The sequence below is a fragment of the Poecilia latipinna genome, unplaced genomic scaffold (genome assembly GCF_001443285.1).
Source record: "Poecilia latipinna isolate Pla-1442-1.1 unplaced genomic scaffold, P_latipinna-1.0 Scaffold367, whole genome shotgun sequence".
Taxonomy (NCBI): domain Eukaryota; kingdom Metazoa; phylum Chordata; class Actinopteri; order Cyprinodontiformes; family Poeciliidae; genus Poecilia; species Poecilia latipinna.
This window is the reverse complement of record NW_015112983.1, coordinates 284,321-311,407: the sequence shown is the minus strand read 5'-3', so window position 1 is coordinate 311,407 and position 27,087 is coordinate 284,321. Positions and strand designations below refer to the sequence as shown.

The following is a 27,087-nucleotide window of genomic DNA, read 5'->3' as shown; positions in this document are numbered from 1 at the left end:
AAAAAAAGAGTGGTTATGGCTGTGTCAATTTAGGCTGGTGACACGGAGGTCTCACTCTGTCATTTTTTTAATTCTATGTTAATCGTGACCGTATTTGATCCTGACCATTTTAAGAAACGACGAAAATAACTATTTTTACTAGAGAATTTATGGGTCCTTAGAGCACCTACTTATAGAAATGCTAAAGGAAGTTTGACTTGGAGAAATTCTTCTCTATTAACGACAGTGACTAAGTAATTTGACTACTTTTGAGTCAGTTTGTTGTTACAGTTAATAATTTATTTGATAAAAGGTTAGTTAGCATCAAGCTGGACAGTGCTACCATGGTAACTAAAGCTAAACTGCAGTAGAAACGACGCCCTCCTTACTCTCTAAGTTGGTACAGCTGCGTGATTCATCTTTCAGACAGAGACGATCTGTGCGCACGGCGCCGTGTTTACAGCGAACGCAGCAGACTGCAGACTGACCGAGGGAGACCGTGCGTGTACTTGTGCATTAATCTGTCTAACCACGCTGCCCGTTTGGCTATATATTGGCGAAAAGCACCGAGTTGCAAAAAAATCTTGACCAAATCAGATGCTTTGCAGTCCGATATTACTTTTGCTATCAACGACGTCTACAACAACAAGGCGGTGTGTGTGAGCGTGTGATGACCGGCTGAGGAGGAGGAGAAGGAGGTGGAGGAGAAGGAAGGAGGCTTCGGTCTGAAACCAGATTTTGTCGTGGATATTTCCACAGAGACGTTGCGTCGTTCAGATAACAGTGCTGTGCTTAAATGCAGCGTGCCTTTGGATGCCCCGCTTCACCTCGTTTCACCCCCATTTTAAGGCTAGTCTGAACCGTTTCATGCTTCCCGAAGACCCTGCAGCAGCAGAACATTGAAGATCCCCCCTCCCCCTGTTGATATGGAGTGTGAAGATGTGGATTACGATCACCGAGGAATCCCCGCCGCTAGTTTAGCCGCCATGCTTTCATTATACACGTCAATGCAGCGCTGTGTTTGGCAGGGATAGAGTGAGCTATGAATACGCGCTGTCTGGCCAGCGGGATAAATCGGTGATTTTTTGGAGCACGACTGGACTCCCGTTAGGAAACGTGAGAGAGCAGCCTCGCTAGCCTCCTGGTAGTAGCTATTAGCTCCATTAGCCGGCTAACAGCTACAAGGTGCTGGTTGGAGATTTAAAAACAAAAAAAAAAAAAAAAAGGGGGTGTTTGACCGCTGTGGCCGGGTTTTGCCCACGTTTCCATCTTCGCAACTCATCTTCCCGCGGGATTGTTTGGTGAATCTCCGTGTACGGGGATGAGGTCTCAAATGGAAGGGAGCCGCTTGACCTTGTTTGGGGGTCTGATGCTGGCTCTGTCCTCCTGCCTTCGGCCCGCCACCGCAGAGAGTAAGTAATGCTGCTCAGCAACACACTCACTGGGACACGATGTTTTTCCATGCTCCAGCACAAACTCTATGTGGGAAGACTGGGCCACTCGATTAAACAACACCAACACGGTGATTTTACGGTTGTTTTAAAATCTGTTGGAATTATATCCAGCAGATTTCTCTCGGCGATGTAAACATTGCATTTATTGTTAAGCCCATATTTATATGCAAATGTGGCCTCTGCAGATCAATGAATTGTGGTGCAGATATAAAAGAACGGGACAGTGTTAGTGTTGATTTTAATCGTCAATTAAAAACATTTTTTTGTTTTGTTCTTGTTGCATGGTGATGTAGATAGCCATCAGTCTTGTTAACATGGTTCCCATGTAGCCAGGAAAAGTATGACATTTGAGCTTACAATTTTCCAAGTCTAGATACGTCAGGACAAATATACATTATATGTATGTATGTATGTATGTAGTGTGTTTTCCAGATTTTGTAATTTTAGATTTTGTAATTTAAAATCACAAAATCGCAAAAAAAAAAAATATTTTGCATTGAATTATACTTTATGTAGATTATGTGATAAATGATAAAGTGATAAATATGATTTAAGGAGCATGTAGATAACAAGACCTGACCGGGTAAAGATTTAATCTTTTATCTGAAGTTTTAATAATCAAGTCTTTAAGAGAAAACCAGAAAAAGCTTGAACAAGTCCTAAATTCTGAAACAAAAATATTTTTGTAAGGATCCGGAATGGAATCCTTGGAATCCTCAAAGGAATTATTTGTTAAACTATTTCACCTTAAAGTGCATTAAGAAACTTTGAAACAGTACCAATATTTTGCACGTAAGATAAAAACAAAGGCAGATTAAATTGCGGTATAGTTTAGGTTTCCCATTTTCATTTACAAGATAGTGAAAAGTTGTAAAGCTGAATTTTAATTATTTCTTCAGATAATACAATTAAATATCTAAAAGCATCTTAAATTAATGTTTTTACTTTTTAATTAAAACTTTTTGGAATAACTTCCGATTTTTAATGGTTTGGACCATACAAGGGTTAATTAATTGATGGTTTTCCATTTTCTTCTCCAGTCACTAAAAATAAATGCGCTGGAGGATCTTTGATAGAGTTAGTGGTCTTAAATCAAACTGAAAATGAAGGAAATGCAAGGTATTTAACAAACAGAAGGGGAAAAAAAATCAGATTTTTCCCCCCAGTGTTTTAGTTGTTGATCATTGATCAATCTAGGGGAAAATTATCAGTGTCTGATTTTGGCTAATGACATCACAACAGGCACAAGAATCAAGCAGATCAGCTGGCATTTTTAATCTTTAAAGCAAAGTGAATAACATCCCATAAGAGATTATAATGGTATAATTATTATTTTATACAGTGGCATTTCCTAGAAGGCCATAGGCCAAAAAGAAAACTTAACATGTGGGAGTCACAGAAGAAAAAGAAAGGACTACTTCATTTAGTTTGCATATTTCTGATTCCAGAAAAAAAAAAAAAAACAAACAAAAAAAAAAAAAAAATCTTCCAAATCCAATAAAAATAATCGTCTTGGAATATTGACCATCAGCTGTGCTCATTTCTAAATATCGGCCTTGGCCATAGAGAAAACCCACATCACTTGACCTCTAATCACAAACACACCACAGTCATAACCCAGATATGTTGGCACTCTGCATCCATCACTCTGAGTCATGCAGCAGAGAAAGTCAGCCAGGCTACACAGCACACTGTCAACTCTGTCGCAGTGTGGCAAATTGAAATTAACGGGGGGAAAAGAAGTAATAGGTGTTTGTTATCCCATTAGTAAAACGACAGGGAAATGGAACATGAGAAGTAAAGATTGAGTTCTTTTGTCTGTATCCAGGGTGAAACAGAAAAGCGAAATATTACTTTGACCTGCCAGTCTGTGGTGAGACTTCAGACATATAGAGAAAAAAATCCAACACTTATTGTCTTATTAGCTTTTCTGCTTTGTTGGATCTTGACATATTTGTGTAAAGTTGCCATTCAGATTATTTCAGGTCATGCATCAATATATTTTTCCCTTGACAGTAACATTTCAACATTTAATTATTTATTTTTTTATTTACCAGTTTTATTAACAAATGCCCCCTTAAGCTGAATGACCTGTTTTCCCCATATCATGTATGCAAACTGGACATTTTGGTTGATTTGATACCAGCCTAGGTTTATCAAAAATCTGTGGTAACATTAATTCTGATCATCTTTTATAATTGGCGCAAAGTCAGAAGTTTTCAATTTAGGAGATTTTTCTTCCTCTATGCAGAATGGTTGATTTACAGTACATGAAAAACAAATTTTGCCTCATGGAAAACGGTGAAATCTGTGGCTTTGGTGGGATTGAAATGTAATTGATTCAAAAACAAGACAGACATAAAATACATAGTCTGTATAGTAAGACATAGACATACATAGTATGTAAAAATATGTCTTGTATGGCAGCCAGTGGTACAAAAAAATTTTTTAGTTTAAAAACTTATAAAAGACTTGAAAAAAGTTATAAACAAATAAAAAGGACACCAAACTGCACAACCTGGCCATAATATGTGCATAAAATAAAATTCAAAAACCCAAGGAACTGTCCAAAGACCATGGGACATTATCATTTATTTCTCTTTGTAAAACAAGCCAAAGGATATTTTGACCTTGGAATTATGTAAAAAATATTCCTGAGGCACAGCCACACCTTTCAGTCAAACATATTAATTTACATAAAAGCAGTGAGTTCATACTTTTTGATCTGTTTCTATAGCTTTCATCTAACAGAACTTTAACAAGTGACAACAAGACTTATGCAGAAGAAAGAGCTAGTCTTTTGCGTGACTAAAATGTCAAGAATTCAAGCCTCACAGCTTTTTACACCTTGTAAGCCTTCAAATTTTATTAAGTTGAAGCTTATTCAGCCGTTTAAACATTTGTTTTTTTTGTATTACCACCTGAAATGCTTCCAGCTAAACTTTAAACTGCTTCCTGATTCATCCTTATTCATCATGACATGTTGGGGAGGTGAGGTTTACCGGGTTGAATCAGAGTCCTGGTTTTAAAATAGAACAAACCAAAGAATATTCACAAGCCAAACAGACTGAGTTCTGTTGATTGGGAAGAGTGAGGAGCTTGTGGACTGTGTGTTACAGAGTTTACTGTAAGCCTCCGGTGGTTACAGGACGAACCCGGGAGCAGTGGAGGGGTTCTTTCGTTGAAATCCAGCGCCGGTGTTCGGCTGGCTAAATATGACTGGTGTGGCTAGACTCTGGGCATTCTTTCTGATTTACTGTCTCAGTTGTGAACGGAGGGGGCTCCCTGCAGGTTTGGTTTAGCCAAGGACAGCGCCGCTGCTTTTCAGATCTACCAAATGGGTTTTCTGTCAAGACTGAGCTTCTGCAGAAGCATTCCGGTGAATTTCTTTCTCATGTGGAAAATAATTTTTTATGAATACGTCTGCCCTCTCGGGCAGCTTGTCAAAAATACATTGGAAATGAGGAGTAAACAGCCTGGATGCAGCCTAGCGGCGATGGACGAGGCCGCAGCTGAGGTGTATCCTCTTTTTATTTCTTGTTTTATGGAGCTTCAAGTAGATTTCCTCTGATTGTCCGGGTGCTACAGCCAGTTCCGGAAAGGTTATCAAAAGTAAATATGCGATCTGGAGTCTCATCAAAGCTGCAGAGATAGGCTTGTGTACTCAGCTGTTCAAAATCTGTCAGTGCGGAAGTAGAGGGAGGGGGTAGGGGCAGCTAATAGGCTGCTACACCTGTCATTGGTGTTTTCCCTCTGTCGCTGTAAGCATGTATATTTTGATCAGAATCTCCCGCTTAGGATCGACACAAGCATAATTAGCAGAAGTGCCCTGTGAAAGACGGACATGCCGGATCTGCAGAGAGGCCACCGAGGGTAAAGCATCCAGGCTGTGGTGATGTAACATCACCAGGCAGTGTGCATTTTTATAGGCCTGCATGTTGAGACTGCATTAACAGGTATTCAGATGGCTGACAGGGAACAGAGACAAGTCGACGTATATCAAACCATATCAAGTTTAACTGTTTTTATTGCCATAAAACTAAAATAAATAAAAATAAATTAAGATGGCCATCTTGTCTGCCTATAACTTTGCATTGGACTTAAAATCCTGGATATTTCTTTTTGTAATTTTACAATTATATTTGAACATTTATAAATATTTACACTTAAATCTTTTAACTGCAGTTGATTGTCAGGCGTTGATGCTCTGCTTGCCACATGGACTGGGTTTATGCATTCACAACAGGTGGAAAGTCACTCCTCTATCCTGCAGTATTGCCTTGCAACAATGGCATGGTGAAAACGGTGCATCTTATACAACTTTGAAGGTATAAAAGCTCCCTTTCATGTGGTGGGATCGTCAGGAAAACACTATGTCTTTACTGGAAATCCACCAGCTTTCCTTGTTTCACATTCAAACAGTAAAACTTTATAGACCAGCATTTAAGTGGTAGTGTGACAACCTGTTTGCTGCTTGATGTGAGTTTTCCATGACTCAATGCCCTCCAGCTTTTGAAGTGTAAAGCCTCCTTGCAGTGATGTGCGATAATGGCTTCCATGCTGCTGTGGGTGCTGCTGGGGCTTCGGGCTGAGTATTGTTTTGAGCCCATCTTCCAGGTGGGAGTAAGAGCTGGAAAGGTAAACACTTCACCTATCATCAACAGTCATTACTGTCTTTAGTCACCAAACTTTTCCACACACAGGCTTGCATAATTCAGCAACGCACTGTACAAAGCCTTATGTTTTGATCTTAGTTTTTGTAGCAGTTAGTTTACAATAGAGGTTGGTGTAGACATGGAATCAAAGTAAACACATTTTCAGCAAGTTTAAAAGCAAAAACAAAATAATAATGTGAAGTATTGTTGGTCCTCAGCAAACCTCAAAAGCACTCGTATGCATTTATTTCCAATCTGTGCACTTCAAAAGTCAAACTAGTACCTTTTGTTCTGTGGCCTTTGGTCCAAAGCCAAGACATTTCATTCCTGTTGAAGGGGATTCCTTTAATTCATTTAATCGGTGAGCATGAACTGTAAGATTTCTAGAGGGGAAGATTTCTATTGTGGGACGGCAGCATATGGACAAGAACTATTGTGTGTGCGTTGAATTTTGGAGCTTTGCCCTGTTGGCAGTGTTGATTGGTCAACATTTTGATGTCGGCCGAAATAAATGGACAATTTTGGGACGGAAATTACTAGCTTGTATAAATTCCAAAGATCTGATGACTTTCTATTTTATATTACATTTTTAAGTTATTACAATCGCCACATAGTGAAAAACGATTATTACTGCCTATTTTATTGCTCAAACAAAAAAAATAAAAAAATCTGCATTAATACGCAGAGTGAAACCCATCGTGGGGCAGATGTTGGAACTACCAGCAGGAGAAAGACCTAAACATACAACCAGAGCAACGATGGAATGGTTTAGATCAGTGGTCCTCAAACTACGGAATTAGGTTTTAATAGGGAATTGAAATTTGAGAATGTTGTTGATCAGTTAAATAACATTGAGGAGAATTTTTTTTTTTTTTTTTTAATAATAATCGTTATGAGAATTTGAGGTATAGGTATTAGGATCCAATAGATGGCAGTAGTGCAACAATAATGGATGCAAGCTGCCATTGAAATCTAAAGGAGAAGAAGAAGAAGAAAGTTCCCATTTTCATTTAGCACATGCTAGTAGCAAACACGAAGGATCAGCACTTTTACTGTTATATTAGTTACCATTCGGAAACTGCCGTAATCAGTTCAGTTAAATCTAAACTTGGCAACTTTTTCTTTTTCAACCTTAATAAATGTGATAGTCAATTGACCTGTTATGACTCAAATTTTGGGTGTCCGCCCCCCTCTGCTGCAACTTTCGTCTCTTGGAATAAGTCAGGTGATTCTTTCACCCTGCAAAATTGCGGAAAACCTGGAGCGGCAGAGATATCTGCGGCTCATAGCCCGGTGCGGCTTAAATATGTATACTTACTGGGGTTTTTTTTTTTTTTTTTTTTTTTTTAGAAAACTTTGGGGTTGCGGCTTATAGTCTGGTGCAGCTTATAGTCCGGAAAATTCGGGATTTATTTCATAAATAGCGTTATTTCCTGCCTTTTTTCCGTGAAGAACCCAGAGAGGGTTATTTGATTGTGCTTTCTGGAAAACAATAATTTTTTACATTTAGGCACTCCTGCAATCGTCACAATTTTTCTGTTACAAACTGACTCCGGCCCCCCACCAGAGAAGGGAAAAGTTATGTGGCCCTCACAGGAAAAAGTTTGGGGACCCTGGTTTAGATTAAAGCTTAGTCATGTTTAGACCTTAATCTAATTGACAGTCTGTGGCTAGACTTAAACATTCTTGTTCACAGATGCTCTCTATTCAGTTGGACTATTGTTGAGCTACGTTACAAAACATATCACACGGCAGAAGCTTAATCTCTAACCACTGGGGTACAGTTGCCCCAAAAACCCTTAGTTAAATTGAATAAATGAAAAAAATAAAATAAAAACTTTGCAGTCAACTTGAGCTGTTCATATCTTTTCCTTCTAAGCATAAGGGTATTAGCATTGTTAGAAAACAGTCTGATCTTAATATGTAGCTAGGGACACATTTTGACCAGCTGATACATTTATATACTTTTTCTTGCAAAAAAAAAAAAAAAAAAAAAAGGTTTTTAACTGTAATGTTTAACCTGTACAATATTCAGACAACATGTACATGTTAATTGAAAAGTGTCTTTTGGTGGTGTCCTTGGTAAAATGTTATGAAAGCCTGTTAAAAGCAAGCTGAGAAACAAAACGGTAAGGGGTTATGAGGCTTATGCTTGAGTAACAACAGCCGGGAAGTCAAAAGTTTATTGTTAAACTAAGCATGAATCCAGCCCGATTCAAGTGTTTACTTTGTCACACCATGTGAAGTTGCTTTTAAAGAATGAGAACAGGAAGACAAACATCTGCCAACAACAGCACAGCTCAAGTGTACTGTCAGTATTTGAATATTCTAAACATTTTTTGTGAGCACGACAATGGCAGGAATGGAGTGTTTGTGTTTTTTTTTATGTACATTTAACAGGAAAGAGTGATCCAATAAATGATGAAATATCTTGATTTCTAAGAGCAGTTTTTGCTGGTGTACTAGAGAAGCTTTTAGTAAATACAATTGAAAGAAGGAAATTGAAAATTAAATAAAATAATAGAGCAAGCACTTTCAGTTTTTTCCATATCAAGTGCCACTTTGGTAAATAGCAGGTTTTCTAAGTACCACCATCTTGAAATTCATTTTAAACCATATAAAACCACACAGGATAGTTTTTGGGGCTGATGAAACAAATTAAAAAACATTGAGACAAAAAGAATTGTATCCATTGATACTGCAATATTGATCCAAGGACACAGGTTGGATATATATATGTTCATGTTCTCTTAGAAGTGGAAATTTTCAAGTTTTAGGTTGGAAAGATGATCAGAAAGCTTCATAGAAGCGAGAAAGTGAGATGTTTTTCACCAATCCGTACCTTAAAAATCCATGGTAGCTGCTTTGCATATTAATTATATCTGCTGATAGAAGGTATTTTTCACTTTCAACAGTTTGTATTTATTAAATCTCTTAAACACAGTACCACACAACCCCCATTGGTACACATTTCTACACTGCTTATTTGGACAAACTAATTATTATTTGCTTTTTTTTTTGCTAATATTAGTTAGCCTGGCTACTTGTGTCAAATAGCAAATCCAATTTGTTTTCCAACTTGGAATGGGAACACAGCTGAATTGGGTTTAGTATCATTCCCAAGTTCTGACTTCAGAGGTGAATAGAATAGTTTCTGACTCGTTGTTGCCCACTTTATCATAGTAATTTTATTCATATCTTGCAAATAATTCACACTAAAATTTATCTAGAGTACTTCTAAATGTTGCCCAGGTACCATCAGTGGGTATTTATTTGTGCCACAGTTTAAGAACCTCTGCGTTGTTTACTTATTCAGTCTGCATGCACCAGTGGCCGCTCACCTCCTTTTTTGTTTCTCCCTCTTGCAGTCTGCACTCCCAGTATCGACATCGGCAACAACATAAGTGAATTCAGACAACTGGAGAACTGCACAGTGGTGGAGGGCTACTTGCAGATCCTCCTCATAGGTGACAAAAGCAACAACAACTTCAACCAGGAAGTCTTCCGCACCCTCAGCTTCCCCAAGCTGACCATGATAACGGACTACCTGCTGCTGTTCAGAGTTTCAGGCCTGGACAGCCTGAGCACGCTCTTCCCTAACCTCTCCGTCATCCGTGGCCGTAACCTCTTCTACAACTACGCCCTGGTGATCTTTGAGATGACCAGCCTGAAGGACATCGGCCTGTACAACCTGAGGAACATCACCCGGGGGGCCATTCGCATTGAGAAGAACCCAGAGCTCTGCTACCTGGACTCCATAGACTGGTCCCTCATCATGGATGCAGAGTTCAACAATTACATCGCAGGCAATAAGCAGTCCAAAGAGTGCGGTGACGTTTGTCCAGGCATCATGGAAAACAATCCCATGTGCAAGAAGACCATGTTCAACAACAATTACAACTACCGCTGCTGGAATTCCCATCATTGCCAAAAAGGTAAGCCGACTCTGACACATAATATGTCATCTGGGATTTGAACAGGATCGTGCAGACAGTCCAGCCTTTGACCTGATTCGTGTGGATGCCAAATTTTTTGCTTAATAAACAGATTTGCAGTCATGGCCTGCTGCTCGTCACTTTAATGCCTGTGTTTTGGCTGAGAGAGAGGCAAAAAAAAAAAAAAAAAAAAAAAGCTGAAGGTTGTGGGGTCTGCAATTTCTCTCAAATGTTTACTCAACTTAAGGTCACACAAAGAAGAAGCCTAAAGAAACTTATTAGCTTAGGCAAATTTAGCCTCTCCCCATGTCTTTGTTGCTTCAGTTTAAGAGTATGCGTGTCAAATATCAGCAGCTGTCTAACACGCTGAAATGTTTTGTTAAGTGTAGTTATCTTTAATTGTAACTGACAAGTCGAGGTTGGGCCAATTAATTCCACCTTTTTTGATAAATGCTTTAAAAATTGTAATTATTAAAAGCTCCCTTTTGTGTTTTTGTATGTGGGGTTTTAGATAACTTGTTTTGCTGGTGCCTTTAAGGCGACGTGTTTTGGCTGGCTGTGTGTGTGTGTGCGTGTGTGTGTGTGTGTGTGTGTGTGTGTGCGTGTGCGTGCGCGCCAGGCTGAAATGTTTCCCTGGTGACTGTGCCTTGCTGCAGACTCAGCATGTTAATGTTTTCTGTCTTGTGACATGGAGCTGTCGCAGGACTGGCCTGGAGTTGGCACGTAGGTATGTGCAGCAGCACAATTCTGCATCAAACGCGCTCGCAGCACGGACGGTTGTACATTCACATTCATGTGTGAAGGAACGAGGTGCAAAGATGCAAATGTTTGACAGGCCCACATGCGCCTGGGCTGCGTCGTGGGTTGTTGGAGTGACAGAGTGTGGGCATGCTGAAAAAGAAATAAGAAAGTGGAATATATTTGGTGTGTTGGTTATTTCACTACTTCTTTGCTTACATTAGAGTCGTAGACAGTTTTTTATTTAACTGTTGATGGTACTGTGTTATTTAATCTCATCTATTTGGGCTGTAATATACTAATTCTCCAATGTGGAAAGGCTACGTGCATAAGTATAAACTAGTGATTATTCATTTGTCAGCTAAACAGTTCTTTTGATTTGTCTTTTCTTTTTGTGGACGTTTGCATATTTTACCTGTCCAAGTCTGGCACACCTGCAAATTTCACCCTGATTCCTCTACATCATACACAGTCAACACTTTATTCGGCACACCTTGCTTACTCTGGAGTTGGACCATTTTTTGCCTTTATTCCTAGTGGTATAAGCTCAACAGATGCTTAGAAGACTAGCCTCTTGTAGCTTTCAAGTTAGTTTCTAAGCAGTGTTACCTTTTGAGTGATGGCTTGTGCTCCTTTAGGAGTTCACTTTGGTTCAGTTGAAGTGAATTTTGGTGCAATTCGACTGCATATGTGAATGCCAAGAGGACTGGGGACTGCTTCAAAAGCAGGACATAAAATAAAGCGGAGGGCATTCTGGGTGAATACAACTAAAACAAATGCAAGATTCTAGAGCTAGCAGGAGAAATGACTTGTTGTCTTTTACCAAAGACAAAAGAGAAATCCTGCAACTAAAATCTTGACTCCACTCCATTTTTAGCATTTTGTGAAGAACAAAGTTCCAGTCAATGTCTTCTTCTGAAGTTTTTGTGTCGTTTACTTCAGTAGTTCTTTGTGCAGTGCCACCACAGGAAAGGGGCTAAACAGGTTTTTCAAAAGGTTTTTTGACACAGTGCAGTGTGAAGGCGAACTGCACCAGCTGAAAATGTAACAAATGTTGCAATTTTGGTCCCCAATTGAACAGAACCTATGACTATTGGGTGTGAAAACACCCTTAGTTTTCATAGTGACTTTAAAAAAAAATTGCCCTGAACAGCAAAATGTATCTTTCTTGTAAAGAAGTTAAGCCTTCTAGGGCTTCCAAACACCCCACTGAATCATTTCTCAATAATAGACTCCTAAGTTTTTACTTGGTTGTTTTATTGATCATGTTTTGTTAAACTCCTTCCAGAATAGGTGATCTTGCACTCATAAAAGGGCATTGTGTCTGTCCAACAGCTGCGCAGGGATGCATCCAGTGTAATAATGCTGGAACACTCTACTGCAGAAAAAATGCAGCTATGTCATGTTAGCATTTCAATATGTAGTCTAAATGCCACTAGAGAAAAATAAAATTAAAAGCTACGGACTGGATTGAACCAAACAGCTCTGTGGACGTTTTGAGTGTTCAACAGAGGACATCATCCCTTCATCCACTGCTTTCTGTACATGGGACCTCTGCTCCAGTATTTTCTGAGCAACCTCTTGCCAGGAATATTAACATAGTGTCTGGGTGAAATGTTTTTTTGTTTGTTTTTTTTTTGAAACTGCAGACATGCCAAGGCTCGGGAATCCTGATGATTATGCCATATTTACCATAAAGTGTCTGGGTCAGATTTATCTCAGCTGCTTTCCAAAACCTGTCCGAACAGATGAGACCTTTTGGCGGATGATCTATATGTTTTGTCATCTTGAAAAATATGGCATATTATGTTTTTCCCCATTTAAGCATATTACAAAAAGGAAATCGGAGGAGGACGACCACGTGACGATGCTCAAGCGGCTCACCAGACAGCGTGCCAGACGAAGTGAACAGCTTATCAGTTGCCGCCACAAAACAGAATTTATCACAGACGACATCGACACAACTGCCCTCCCTGCAGGGACTGCGTTGTTGGGGAGGCTATAGTCTAACTTGAAGTAGTTTTGTGCTTTCAACTCATTCATCTGTGGAGATGAATAACATAAGTAAACGACCCATTTTGACAGCAAAGCAGGAGATTTATCTATTATGTTTGTTTATACAACTAATGCCCAGGAGGTACGAACCAGTGACTTAGACAGAAAATGACTGACGTAAGCAGAACACACAGCAACACAAGCTGCTGCTGATTGGACTCAAAGGGCACACAGCACCTTAAAGGATGACCTCTCTTGCATTTGTTTCAAACTGATAATGGATAAATTCATGAAATTCTACGTTATCAAAGTCGACTGTTTGCAGCAGCTATTCTTATTCATTAGCAATACATTAATAGATGAAAATAAACAATTAAATTGCTTTAAAAAAAAGAAAATAAACATTTTATTGCCTAAAATGCCATAACAAAGCCCCTCTTCAGTGTATGCCCGATCATTTCTAGTAAAAGATGCAGCTACTGCTTAAAAACATACTTCTGACATCAACATGTCAAAAGCTCAGCCCTTTCTGTTTGGCTCAACATCAGTACAGCGTAGGACTGATCTGTTTTATTTTTATTTTTCAAATTTCTTTTTAGCTTAACTGATTTATAGTTGGATTGCAAAAGATGCTTAATAGGGGATTTTTGTTATTTTATAGAATTAGAAACGGGTGAAACTAAAACTATGCCACTTAATGAGTTTTGTTTAGAACATATTTACAAAGCAGTTTGTTTTTGTTTTAAATGCAAAATGTTGTTGTTTCTTTTAGGTTTGGGTAAATTGCTGCTCTGAGTGTGCTGTTCTTTCAGCAAATGGCCTTTTTAAGTCTGAATACGCCAGTTAATGATTAATCAATTACTAAATAGGTAATCCTTCACTATTACTTGATTAATCATTTCAACCCAGCTGCTTGTGGTAGATTTTTCACTAAATATATCCAAGCAATAGAATTTGTCTTGACTGTTTTGAAGATGAAAGTGAAGGAGCGTTCTTTCAGCCTGCCGACAGCGTGTGCAGCAACAGGTGGGGAATGGGCTGTGCTACATGACTCTGCTCCATACAGGTGAAGAAAACTGGTTATTCCAAGACTTTCTGTCATTTCATCAAATGTAGAAACATTATGATGAAAATTTAACAATATAAAGTACTTGGAATGCTAATATTGACTTTATTATAATTACAGTTTAGCTTTAGCAGAAAACATACCCTCCACAGTGGACCATGTTGTCACTCTCATTCCTCTACCATAATAACGGCCTATATCAAGCATCAGGGGCTGCACAGTGGCACAGTTGGTAGCACTGTTGCCTTGCAACAAGAAGGTCCTGGGTTCGATTCCCGGCCCCATGGTCTTTCTGTGGGGTCAGTTTGCATGTTCTCGTTTTGTGTGCGTGGGTTCTCTCCGGCTTCCTCCAAAAACATGACTGTTAGGTTAATTGGTCTCTCTCAATTCTCCTTAGGTGTGAGTGTGTGTGTGCAGGGTTGTTTGTCCTGTCCAGGGACGCCCAAAATGTCTCACTGGAGATGGGCACCAGCACCCCTCCCACCCCACTAGGGGCAAGGGTGTGAGAAAATGGATGGATCAAGCTTCAGTAATGTTATCTGGGATCTTTTGTTGAAGTGTCTGCCTTGCTTGCAAGACTTCTGCTGTGCTGACACATGAGTCAGCCATTCACTGCGTGCCCGCATTCAGTTTTTCATTGGATCAGTAAATGAAGGAAGGGGAAAAACGCAAAGTCTGTTCTCAGTGTGTTTCTATAAAGGGGCATGCCTTTAGCCTAAACTCGTTCATAAAACCGAAAAAGGGGGCGGGGGGGAAAGAAGGTTAAAAGCCAGTTTCCATCTGTGGGAAAGTTTTCCAACTGTGCTGGTGGGGGCTCCATTGTGTTTACTTCCCTCATTTGTTTCTTGGGGAATCTGGGGTTGTCTCATTCATAACTCATGCGCTTCTTCTAAAGAGATGCTGTGTCTTCGCGTTCTGGGAAGCAAACATGTTGTTTCACTTTACCTCTGTCCCTCAGAGCAGACCTGCACACATGCTCACACATTGAACAGCATGGGGGGATGTTTTTTTCCTGCCGTTTGTATGGTCTGAGGAGATGAAAGCACATAATTAAAGTACCAAGTAGGTCTGGGATTTACTGGAAGGAATTTTTGCCATCTGTTAACCCCTGCTTGAAGGGATTACCATTAACCAAGACAGTTTTTTTTTGTTATTCAGAGTTGTTTTTCACCCTTGCTACACTTTAACTCACTTTACCCAACATGTCACTGCTCGTTACATTTGTTTTTCAGTCACTGGGTTGTTGTCTTGATGACTCAATGAACTTCATCCATCAACTGTATTAGTATAGAAAAGAAAAGTAAATGTTCACAGCCTATATACTACATTCTTGGTCATTGATAACTAGGGCTGGACAGTATAGACTGAATAATTATTGATTCTTTTTTTTTTCTTTCTTTTTTTTAAATAGCTAAAATACTACCAACCTGATGCGTGACAGTTTCAGTTTTATCCGGACGTTTCACTCCACGTCGTTATTTTTTTAGTTTTAAGCTTTTAAGAGGCACGGTGGTGAAACCGGAAACTTCTGCTACGCCAGTTAATCGACAGGTGGTTGCTAGGTAACCATAGAGTCTTTTAGTTGATGCCACCAACCTTGTTTAGCTGGCCATGAAAGCTTGAGGGGGCTGAAGCCTTTCCTCTGCCTACATCCCCCAGAATGCGGTGCAGTACTATATCAGAATTTAGTAAAATTATTGAAAAATTCTATAAGATGTATTATCTGTTAATATTGATAATGTCTATCACAATGTATGTTATTTTATTGATTTATTGTCCAGCCCATAGTAATTTAATCATGGCTGAGAATCAAAACAGTAAGTTGCTACAACCCTGGTATTTAGAATTAAAATCAAAAGAGCTTTTGTGACTATTTAGCCAACATGAAACTGCTTGGAAGAATTTTACCTGTAGGTCAGAGGTACCAGAAAAGTTGATTAATTCTGATTTGGCATGATGTTAGCTCTAGAACTCTGGCGAAGCACCTTAATTAAACACTGTCATTCTAAATGCAGTTTTAAATGGTAACTGCAAAAGGAAATGAACAAACAAACGCAGTCAAAAATCAATATTAGGAATTTTATGACACCATTACAGTGTTAAGTCAGTCTACAAAGTATGAAATGACACAGAAACAACAAGCCCTTTTTGGTTGTAGAGTAGCTGGTAAACAATGTGGCAAAAAATATTGCTGTTAAAAATGGTGGACTGAGGTTGACATTTAGAGCAGAATCTAATTGGAACCAGTGACTACAAAACCAACATACATTTTATCCAAAAAGTCCAAGATGTATAAGCAGAGTTTACATATTGGTTGATCCAACAATCATTTGATGATAATGATTGTTTTGTTTGACTCCTTCTGCATCACCACTTGGTAGGTAAATAGGCAATTGTTGGCAGCTCAGTTCATTTAAGGTTCATTACAGACTTCTGGAGCCAGTTATGAAGTTTATCTTCCTTGAAAAACCCAAAGTCTTCACCTGTTTTGGTCTGATTTCAGTTTTTAACCCATTCTAGATTCATTGCATTGAGCCATTTCTCCAGCACTCTGAATTTGCTTTAATGATTGAGTTTGAATGTTAATAATAATTCCCTTAATACTACTGGAAGTTAACAAATTAATAGGTTGTAAAGTGGATGAAATCGCCTGAAGTGACATTCTAAAGGTCAACAAGTGGAATTTTAATAAACTACATGGTTTTGTATCTTGAAACACACTTTAGTAATGTCCATAATAAAATAAAAGTGTCATTAAATTAAGGTCAGGGGGAAATGTTGCAGGTTACATCACCAACACACAATTTTTTTTTTTATAATTGATTTGCATTACGGGCTCTTGGTATTGCAGTACAAAAGCTAAAAATTATGATAGGCACAAGGCAACCATTTTGTGTTATGGCACTACTACAAGTATGCCCATGAAGGACTGCATAAGAATTTTGCACAGATTAACAGTGTTGGGGGTTTGTATGTGCCGTGAGGCCATGGGGCACAAGCCAGGGATGTTTTATATCAGGGATTATAAAAGTCAGAGAAGTCGAGCTCCTGCAAAGAGTTCAAAAGATAAACTGACTTGCGTGGCCCAGTGCTAAAGGTTAAAGGAATCCCCGTGACTAGCAGTTCCCACTGATGTCTGTCTAATATCTGCTTATTATTAGCTCCATACCTTCATGTACAGAATACCAGCATATGCTGTCTGTATTAATATGTGCTAATCTGGAAGTAAATGTGCAAAGCATGGGGCTGTGTCTTGGCTTGTGGTTGAATCTCTGGTTTGAAAGATTAAACAGCTAAGATCTCACACAAGACAAAAGATTGGACAAGTGAATTTTCACACACATCTGATTGGCATTTTGGAAAATTACGATAAAGTTGAGTACTGTCAAATTGTATTTAATTCAAAGTTATTTTAGCGTATTAGTATGATCACATCTAAAATGCACAGAAATTGACATTCATTTTTACTATCAAAAGCCCTGCTCACACAAAAGTTTTACTTAACTATGAGGCTGTGAATATATAATCGAGATGATGTCTTAAACTGGTGTTTTAAACACCAAGACTAAAAAATTATTTTGATTTGCACACCTATAATAAAATTTTTAAATTTTGCCTTTTTATTTATTAAAGCATAGTCTTCATCGGCCGGTGAAAATTGTGATTACACATGGATTATGGTAACCTAGAAGAGATAAAATATGGTATAATGGTGTAACAAATATTTTGTGATATTGTAAAAAAATATATTTTTTCCTACACCTTCAACTTAGTGAAAAAAAAAACAACCCCTCCACTGACTCTCTGCTTTAAACACCCCACAGTCTTGCTTTACTGGTACTGTCACATGACCAAACAAATACCACATTACAATCCCCATCTCCCTTCAGAAACACAAACGATAACAACATGAAGGAAAAAAACTGTTTTCTATATCGGCCCAGTTTTCCTTATCAAACTAATATATTTTAAAACATGACCAACATTGGTCAATGCTATTTTAGTGCCATCATGGACACCAAATTTCTTTCCTTTTGTTAAATGAATTTTAAACACTTTTGGTACAAAATATGACATATTGAACATAAACAAAACATGATGTAGCAATTCGCAGCCTTTGACAGTTCAAAATGATAAGGCTTGTCTAGGCTCTTGAGAGCAAAACACAGCAAAAAACAGAGGTGGGGGCTCCACACAAACAGATTTTAAAAATAATTAAAAAAAAGCTCAAGTTGCTGCATCATTTTATTTGACATACCATTATAATGAGTTTAAACCATAGGGTTGGTGTTGTGGAATTTTTGTTTTTTTAGCAGTTTTGAAAGTAACTTTTTAAAATATTCAAAAGCCTTGTCGATGCCTTATTGTGGCTGAAACATAAAATTTCTGAGGTTTTGAAGAACTGATATTTTGTCCCCATAAGCAACAACATATATTTAGAATTGAAACAGATTGCACAAGTCTAACATTATCCTAATGCTCTGTGATTATTTAGAGTGAGAGGAGCACGTTTCAGCCAATATTAACATTTCAATAAAGGAATTTGTTTCAATTTGAGCAAAGAATGGTACTATGCCCTTTAATGTAATATTTTTGGTTTCCATAGTATGCATTTATACATCAATAACAGATATACAGAGCAGCGTACAGCCCTCACGAGCATGATTGTGCACAGCTTCTCACAGACCCCGGACCCATAACTCTGAGACTGCCAGCACTTGTAAATTATAGTTGCTGCTTTGTGTACCATCCATGACTGCTTTTGGTGAACAGTCACACCCATCCCTGGAATTCCTGGAAGAAAACATTACGGGTTTGGCTGTGCTGAAGAGCCGACTGTAATTATGTGGCCTTTAATTGTCCTCTGTTAACACCGTCATGTGGGGATGAGCTGTGACCAGAGATTCAGATGAGTCTTTGGTTTGAAGCTGTGCAGTTGGCACACTTTGTTATAATGGCTTTTTCCACTATTTTGCTTCAGTGATTTGAGTAGTTTTATGGAAAACAAGTTAAATATGTCTTATGTCTTATAAGCTTTAGTGTTATTTAAATGACTTCCCATTTGTCCAAACATAGAGGTGGTGTGTGGTTAGGGTAGTTGAGAACTGCCTACTAGAGAAGCGGTGATCATTTCAACTGATTCCAGTTTTAATTAAATGGGCAGTATTATGTGTTTTCCATGCCCATTCTAACTTTTGTAGCACAATCAAGTAACTGATACTTTCAGTTGTTATAAAGATACTGAATATATCAAACATAACTTAAAATAACTTTGACTTAGCGCCTTGAAATTGGACCTCTATCACTTTAAGAAGCTCCTTTTCTTTACGACACTCCACCTTTAGCACGTCATCGCAACAAGGTTTCTCCATTAAGCCTTCAACAATGATCTTAGGAGCATCACACTGATAAGTAGTTTGTGTGATTAGCTCAGCAGATGTGCAGTTCCATCAGGTGTTTGCTCATTGCTGCTGCCCATAGTGTGAAGGAGCAGAGTGGAAAGGGCGGTGCTTGGTGAGACCAAGCTTTTATGCACCCAAAATAATTGCCATGGCGATTGAAGGATTTCTCAAACATACACAAGAGAATAAAATCAACACTCCAGGTATGTTTTTGATGAGGGAGTAATATTATAGCATGATATAAGATTTCAGGGAAACCTTTTAAACATTTCATTCTCAATTTTACATTTATTTTAAGCTCCTCATTCACAATCACTGCTTCTTCACAGAAACATGTTAATGTAACTTCTTAGTTCTTAGCTATGTTTGCTGACCCATAAAAAATTGGTTCAGTACTAAAGGCCAAGTTTCCAACCAACTTGTCACAAATCGGCCCAGTCAAGCTAAAAATCATCTAAACTCTGTGTCTTACTATTTACTTACGAATGAACTACTCTTACAAGGCAAATGTATGTTTATTAATTTGTCAACGTGATAATCTTGTATTGGATTGGAAGGGAGTTGGATTTTTTCTCTTCCTCCATAGACATTTCACCCCTCAAGCATGCACGGCTTTTGTTCTAAATTATTTGCATACTTTTTGACCAACAATTTCCCCTTATTGATATTTTTTGGCAAAAAATTTGAGCCCACACATTGAATGAAATGAAAATACCCTGACATGGCACATAGTTTTTGTGACCTTGTGATTTTACTACATTGCATCTTTGATCATATCATCAAAAGACTGGCTTTGCCCACCTTTTTATTGTCTCAGGATTAGTCCCTCGGCAGCTTTAAATTTAGATTGAATGCCAAACAGATCGGCAAAGAGTCAATTTTATGACTTTACAAAAAAATTAAAGTATCAAATTTCACAAGCTGTGACTTTAAAGCATCTGCATTATGTATCTGATATTCCAATCCTTATTTGTGAAGTCCAAGTTATAGATTTCGAAATGGAAATTAGTCTAGATGTTAAAAAAATGTGACAAAATTGTCCTATACCGCAATTAAAATATTCATGGAATCCACAAATAATGCCTAGAAAGTTATAAAAGGCAGAACAATGTCTAGAAGTTTAGGTTTGGAAAAGAATAGCTTTATAGTATAGGAAAAATATTTTTGAACATCAGAAGATGTTTAGTTTAAAGTACCAAACATTCAGGCCTTGAATTCTGGTCTAGCCTGCATGTTTTCAGGCTGCCATTAAGATACTTTGCCTCATTCATCTTTTTCGTCAAATTCCTGGGATACTTCTGTCCTCCCTCACAGCAAATACGCAGGGGAAGGGAATGTTGACAATGCAGATATATGGTCTGTGTGGGTGGTAGTGGTCAACATAGTAAGAAATCAAAGATGTGCACTTCACAGATTTTAAAATATTTGACCAGCTTGTTTTGATGCACAGTTTTTCCTCAATATCAACACACATTTACTTCAACTCATCACTAAAGTTGAGTCGTCGAGTTTGTAAGTATAATAATTTTGGGATATTTTACTAATTTATAAAACAAAAACAAATACATAAATGTGGGTTTTAAAGTCTTCTCATGCTTTATTTTATATTGCTTTGTTGACTTGTTCAAAACTGATTTCTGCTTAAGTGCAAACATGGAGAAGTTAAGCACATTTACAATGCATGTTGTTGAAGATGCATCCCTCTTGCATATATTCTACACTTATTAGAGTTGGTGGATAAAATTTAGGTACTTCTTGCTATGCCATCACCATCTATTTTTCTTCTTTTCCACACTTAATGTTTACCTGGCTCACAAAGTTAATTGCTACTCCCAAGGGATTATATATACTTATTAGCTAAATTAATCAGAAAACAGACCAAGTCTGCTGTGTCGGCCACTTCGAGCATCTTGCATGCTGAGGTGAGTGAATCTTTACCTGTGCAGGCAGTACATCTGCATAATGTTGCATGTTATTTCAAGCATATTAAAAGGTCCTTAATATAACATTTGTTTAGAAGTTGCTTAAATTCCACATTAATGCAGCATTTCTCTGGTACTTGGCATCTCTTTCTCTTAAAATTAGAGCAAACTAAAAAAATGATGCTAGGCTAAAATAAAGTGCAAGGCTAAAAATGATTCTAAAACAATTGAATTGTGGCTGGTGTTTTCTTTGACACTTTTTACCCTTCCTCCCATTTGTGTTTCCATCTTCCATTTAATGTTTAATAGAAAAAAAATTGGACAAAGTAAAACAAATATGGGGAGAGAAAATAAAAGCAATTTCATGGTTTAAAATAAAACCATGAAATTGGTTTGGCCAATAATGGGTGTGGTGCGCTGTCAATCATTTTTTAAGTATCTCAGGATTTCTAGTACACCCTTATAGACTGTACTGGAATCACTTTTTATGAAAAAACCACTATTGGATATGACTAAAGGAAGTGACAGTCACATTGTTCCATTGTTTTCTTTGTTTTTACTTTCTTCTCATTTTCTTTTTGTCATGTTGACGCCAGATCAGTTGATATCCATTTTCATCTTATTTCAACACAAAGCTGCAGGTATCAAGAAACAGCTAATGTGATAGCTTTCTGGGTAAACCCCGTCCTCCTATTGTGTGGCTCTAGGGGTGGGGGTGGGGGTGCAACATTTGATTAGCCTTGTCTTTTCAAGTCAGCCAACAGAGATGCCAGAGATTCCTTTAGTCTGTAATTGTGCTATAGAGTCAGCTCAGCTCAGATGCTTGTTCCCAGCAACTTCCTTAAGACTCACCAAAGACTCTGTTTGGACTAGCTTGAACAAAATAGTTTTTTTGTTTTTCAGATCCTGGTTCAGATTTTGTGACTCATAAAAATACCACAATCATTGTTTTGTGAATAATACTGGCTACCGTGTCAAGGTTACCTAAGAGAATTACAGTAAGTGGAGAAAAGTTGTTGTGGGGATGTATGAGCTAAGTTTGCTTAGTTGTTGCTTAGGTTTTTTTAACCTTAGGTTGCTTAGGGTTTTTTTTTCCCATTTATTCTCGTCTTTCAACCTTCACTTTTAGATTAGAGATGAAAAACATAATTATTTATGTTGCTATGCCTTCTGGTGCAAGGTCCCTATCAAAACAACTTGAACAAAAAGGTATATAAATTACAAAACAACAAGGTTGATATTTCTCTCTTTAGAAGCTGGCCTTCTAGCACATTAATTTTGAGTAGAAAGCACATCTGGGTGCAAACCTTCCTGTGAAGCTAAAAGGTTAATCTAAATGTATGTCTAATTTGCTATATGCACAGGAAAAAATAAGGTTTTTGTCTGTAGAGTACACCACTACATCACTGTGCTTTGGCTCTTTCTTCTGTTGTGCTGCTCACTTCTTATGATGAAAAATATTTTCATGCCATTACATTCTTGTTTATTGTCAGCTTGCAGGGTGAATAACAAAATGTGCAACTTAAATATGTCATTTTGTTGTAGTAAAAGAGATGTAACCCTGATGTTGCAGTTTCAACTGGTTTGTTGACAACTGTCCTGCAAATGAAAAGTAGACGCAGTTTAGATTATGATGATCACAATCTGTTGTTGAACTGAGTGTCCAACTGTGTAAAAAAAAAAAAAAAAAAAAAAAAACTAAGCTGGCAATAAAGTTAATAGATTTAGTAGAGGATATGACCAGTCGCAGCTGTGTATGGCGCATTGACCAACTTAGATTGGTCAATGCGCCAACTTTCTTTTGATATCTTTTTTGATATCAAAAGAAACAAACGGGAGAGCTAATTAGATTTTGTATTGGTCAATTTTTTTTTATCATGTTTGTCTAAAATTAGGCAAATAAAATCAAAAGTAAATTGGGAGTTTTAATGTTTAATTGGGAGTGTTTAAAGACCCCCTCTGTAAGTTTTAATGAAAGCCCTTCCCTCTTGTGGGAGCTTTAAGCTAGGAACTAGCGCTGCAGTAGCACCACTTTTTCTGCACCAGAGCTGCTGGTAGTACTGCCAGTTCAAGGTTTGAACACATCCCCACAGTCAGTAACATTTGTGAGTATAAGATCTAGAAGTAGCTCCGTTTTTTGGGGTCCTTGTTGAATTTTAGCTTTTTATAGCTGCATTTTATGCCTCTTGCTTCAAATAAATAACTCCTTGTGGTTAAACTATAAGACACTTGAGAAGTCATTTGTTTGAATAATAACAACACTATACAACAGATTTGTTTTTCACTTGCAACCTTCCAAATGCTTTGCAAGTTTTTAGAAACTATAAAGAAAAACTTGATTAAGTAATTAGCAAACTGCCTTGGACACATTGCCAAAGCTTCCCGATGAGATCACATTACCAAAAATGATTCTGGGAAGCACTGTGTAATTTTGGCACAATGTCTGTTTATGTTAAGAAATATAGCAATTTGGATTGTTCACGGATGTTGGAGATCCAAACACAAACACTTTCCTGATTGATGCCTGCTTATTTTCTGTTGTCTGTATTGCTGAAAGCACTTTGTGTGGAGTCGGTCTTGTCAGACTTGGCTGGATGGCGGTTTGCGTCTTGCATTTCCCCTGATGAAATGGCCAGTTTGTTGCGATGTCTGTTTTCCTATAGGTATGCGTCGCAAACAGGACAGTTGAGGTCAATCGTGTTATGTTGCTAATGAATCCAGACCCATGTGCTCATTTGAATTGGCCTGCAGACACCACTCACACAAACAAACACACTTCTGGTAGACTTTTTCTTGAATGACTGAGTCTGTGAGCGACACTCCACACAGACTCACAGTCTGGCCAAAACAGATCATGCTTTGTGTAAGGCTGTGAACACAGTTGAGTTTTCAGTATATTATCAAGTTTCTTTTCTGTACTGGAGCACTTTATTTCCCAATACAGCTTGAGAACTGGGGGACACTGGGATGACATTGAAGTATAAAAAGTTGGGGAAAAGCTGTTGTAGATTCTGGAAACCTCAGTTATTTTTAGCTTGTTATGCTGCAATGCCCTAGTCTATTTGTTTTTGTTAGTAATTGGATATCTTTATTGCTTTAAAATTCAAACTTTTCTAGTTATAGCTTTACTTACAGCTGTCTATAACCACAGGTATCCTGATTGTAGGCAAAGTTGTGAATGAAAGACTAAGTAAGAAGTAATGCACAAGTAAATCCTCAGTAAACCAATAAAGATTTATTTTTGTTCATTATAGCACCAAAACCTAAACAATTTTCAAAAATATACAATAATGTACATTTGTTAATAATCTGAGGAACAAGTTTTCTTTAGTCTAAAGAAAGTAGCAACACTTTTATTTTTACTTATCCTCACATAAAATGATGAATATCCCTGACCAAGGTTTGAAGTCATGTAAGTTTTGCACTATAGACAATAGTGAATGTAGTGCTTGATATAAAGACTCGGAAACTTAGTGCAAATTATTACTGACGCAAAGACATAAACTAAGAAAGCTTTAAAGGCCCACTCACATCTTCTGTCATGGTATTTGATCTAGTCAAAAATAATACCGAGCCAAATTGTCAGAAATTCTGGTCTAATTTAGCCTAGAAGACATTCTGTACTTCCTCTTTAGAGGCCTCAGATCAAACTTTTTTTTTCATGAAATCATGAAGGGAACCTCTTTAATCAGCTTCTTTTTGCAAATATACATATTAAAAATCTACTAAACACTAGTTTAATTTTCAGAAATACACAGATCAGGAAAATGTCCCATTCCGCATTTCTAATTTGCCAAGGATTTTAGAGTTAAACTTAAATCACAGTTATTGCCGTATTGTGTTTTCTTTATTACCTGGGAAAATAACCAACACATAAGCATTGTTGACTTGACCAGAAGATTTCTTACAAATGAGAAGTCAGTGTGTAACTTTCTGTTATTCAAACCACTGGACTGGAGGTTAGTTTGGCTTGAACGAAGGAAAATAAAACACTCTATCAATGTTTTTGAATCGACTGTGCTCTCATCTGTCTAGACATCTGCTCTCGTCTGTTTTTGTGTATTCTACACTACCAAAGCCTGGATTGTCATAATAGGAATGTTGTTCCTGCGTGGGGCATGCCTTATCACACCCAGGGACAAGTGCTGAAAAACGTGGATTAGGAAACAGACAGGTTTTACATTCTGAACTTTTACAGGCAGGTCAAACGTCAGTTTTGATGAATAAACCAGCAGGATATTTACTGTAAACTACCACTGTGAAGATCTTTTTTTGTTGTTTGTTTTATGTGTTCCACATTTTTTGAGCCAAGTGTCGACTGGAAAAGATCTGTTTTGATGCAAAAGCCCAGACATTTTCCTGCCACTTGGCTGTTGACTGGTTGTATTTTTCCAGCCAGTTCGCCTTGTTGTTTTAATGCAATGCGTTTATCTTTTAGCTCACAACTGGTATCTCTATCACACACCCTGAGAGTTTGATGTTAAACGAATGGATAGGAGAGACTTTTTAAGCTCTCTTCATTGATGCAACTTTTAAATAACCATTACTACAGCAGAGCTTTAGTGTCTGAAACTTTAGCACGCTGCTGTAACTACATGCAAATATGGTATATTTATGATGGTAGCTTGCCCTGTGTATTAACCTCAAGGCAAGGGTTAACTAGGCTCAGTAAGCCACTATTATGCTTTGACAACTGATCGCCTAAAGCATTGCTTTGTCATCAGTTTCTAAGCGCAGGTATGACTCAACTTATTCTTGCTGAAGATGTTTACATATGGAGCAGTTTACTTAGGCTCTAGGTTAATTTTATCTAGATTGCAGAGTAACCCAGATTTATTGCATCAATAAAATAACGTGTTAAGTCGGTGTTATAACTTTGCAAGTTTTACATCTGAATAAAGGCTTATTTTTTCCAAATACTGGTCTATCACTGCTCTTATTAATTTGCACTATTACTGTTTCCTTTTAAGTGAACATTAATTAAACAAATCCTGCACCATGGAGTATCAATAAAATTATAGTGAAACTGTAACATTATTTAGGTGATCATTGTCTTTTTAGTTTTTGATCCAGAAATGTTGAACAATAAAAGGCTCTTGAGGTTAAAAATGTGGTGAACATGATTTGAATATTGTGCATTTATGTGACACGTGTGCTTTATAAGTCTAAATCTTTTAGGGTCCCGGTTAGCAAAGGTCATAGAAACAAAGACAAAATAATAGGATTAGAAGGTTATTATTAAACTGCCACATTACACACATTCCTTGTGGATTAGCACTGATAGTAGTCATACCCTCAAACTAACAGAAACGTTTTCAACAGAATGTGAAGCACAGCCTGTTCCTTTGCAAATTAAATAACCTAAGTTGAACATATGTTTTGGCCTATGTCATGCATCTTCTACTTTTATTCATTAAAATATAGCACTTTCACACCTAATTCTGAGTATTTTCTTTTATTAAGCTGGGGATTTTTTCGAAGGTTAGTGGAAGTGCTTACCTCACCAGAATGGAGTCCAGTAGACCAAGCTTCATAAACACAGGGACAATCTGCTGTCTGGTAACTTTCCACAGTTCATGCTGTGGGTATCTCCTATTTTAAAACCCGATTCTTAGTACTAGTTTTATGTATTTATATATTTGTGTTTGTTGAGGTAAAGTGGAAATTGTAAGACAGGTGAACAGAAGAGGGAAAGAAATGGTTCACAGCAACCATGAGTATCCATTTGAAACAAAAATAAAAGTCAGACAAATCACATCCACTGAAAAGAAAACATTGTCATGAATTGTAATGTTGGTGTCCTACACCATCTAAAGAAGTCGAGAAAAGTATTGAATTTTTTTTTATCATGTCCCCGGTCTGGATAAAATGTAAAAAAAAAAAAAAAAAAAAAAAAAATAAAATTTAAATTTAAAAAAAAACCAAGTTACCAAGAATTTAA

The 27,087-nt window shown here is 37.6% G+C and overlaps 1 protein-coding gene across 1 annotated transcript in view; it reads left to right on the top strand.

Moving 5' to 3' along the window:
* Window positions 1–366: 366 nt before the first annotated feature.
* LOC106949861 (insulin-like growth factor 1 receptor) overlaps window positions 367–27,087 on the top strand; it is a 51,149-nt gene continuing 24,428 nt past the window's right edge. The window contains exons 1-2 of the mRNA XM_015036399.1: window positions 367–1,391; window positions 9,457–10,023. Coding sequence (XP_014891885.1) covers window positions 1,301–1,391; window positions 9,457–10,023 — 658 coding nt within the window. The 5' untranslated portion in view covers window positions 367–1,300. The remainder of the gene's footprint in view (window positions 1,392–9,456; window positions 10,024–27,087) is intronic.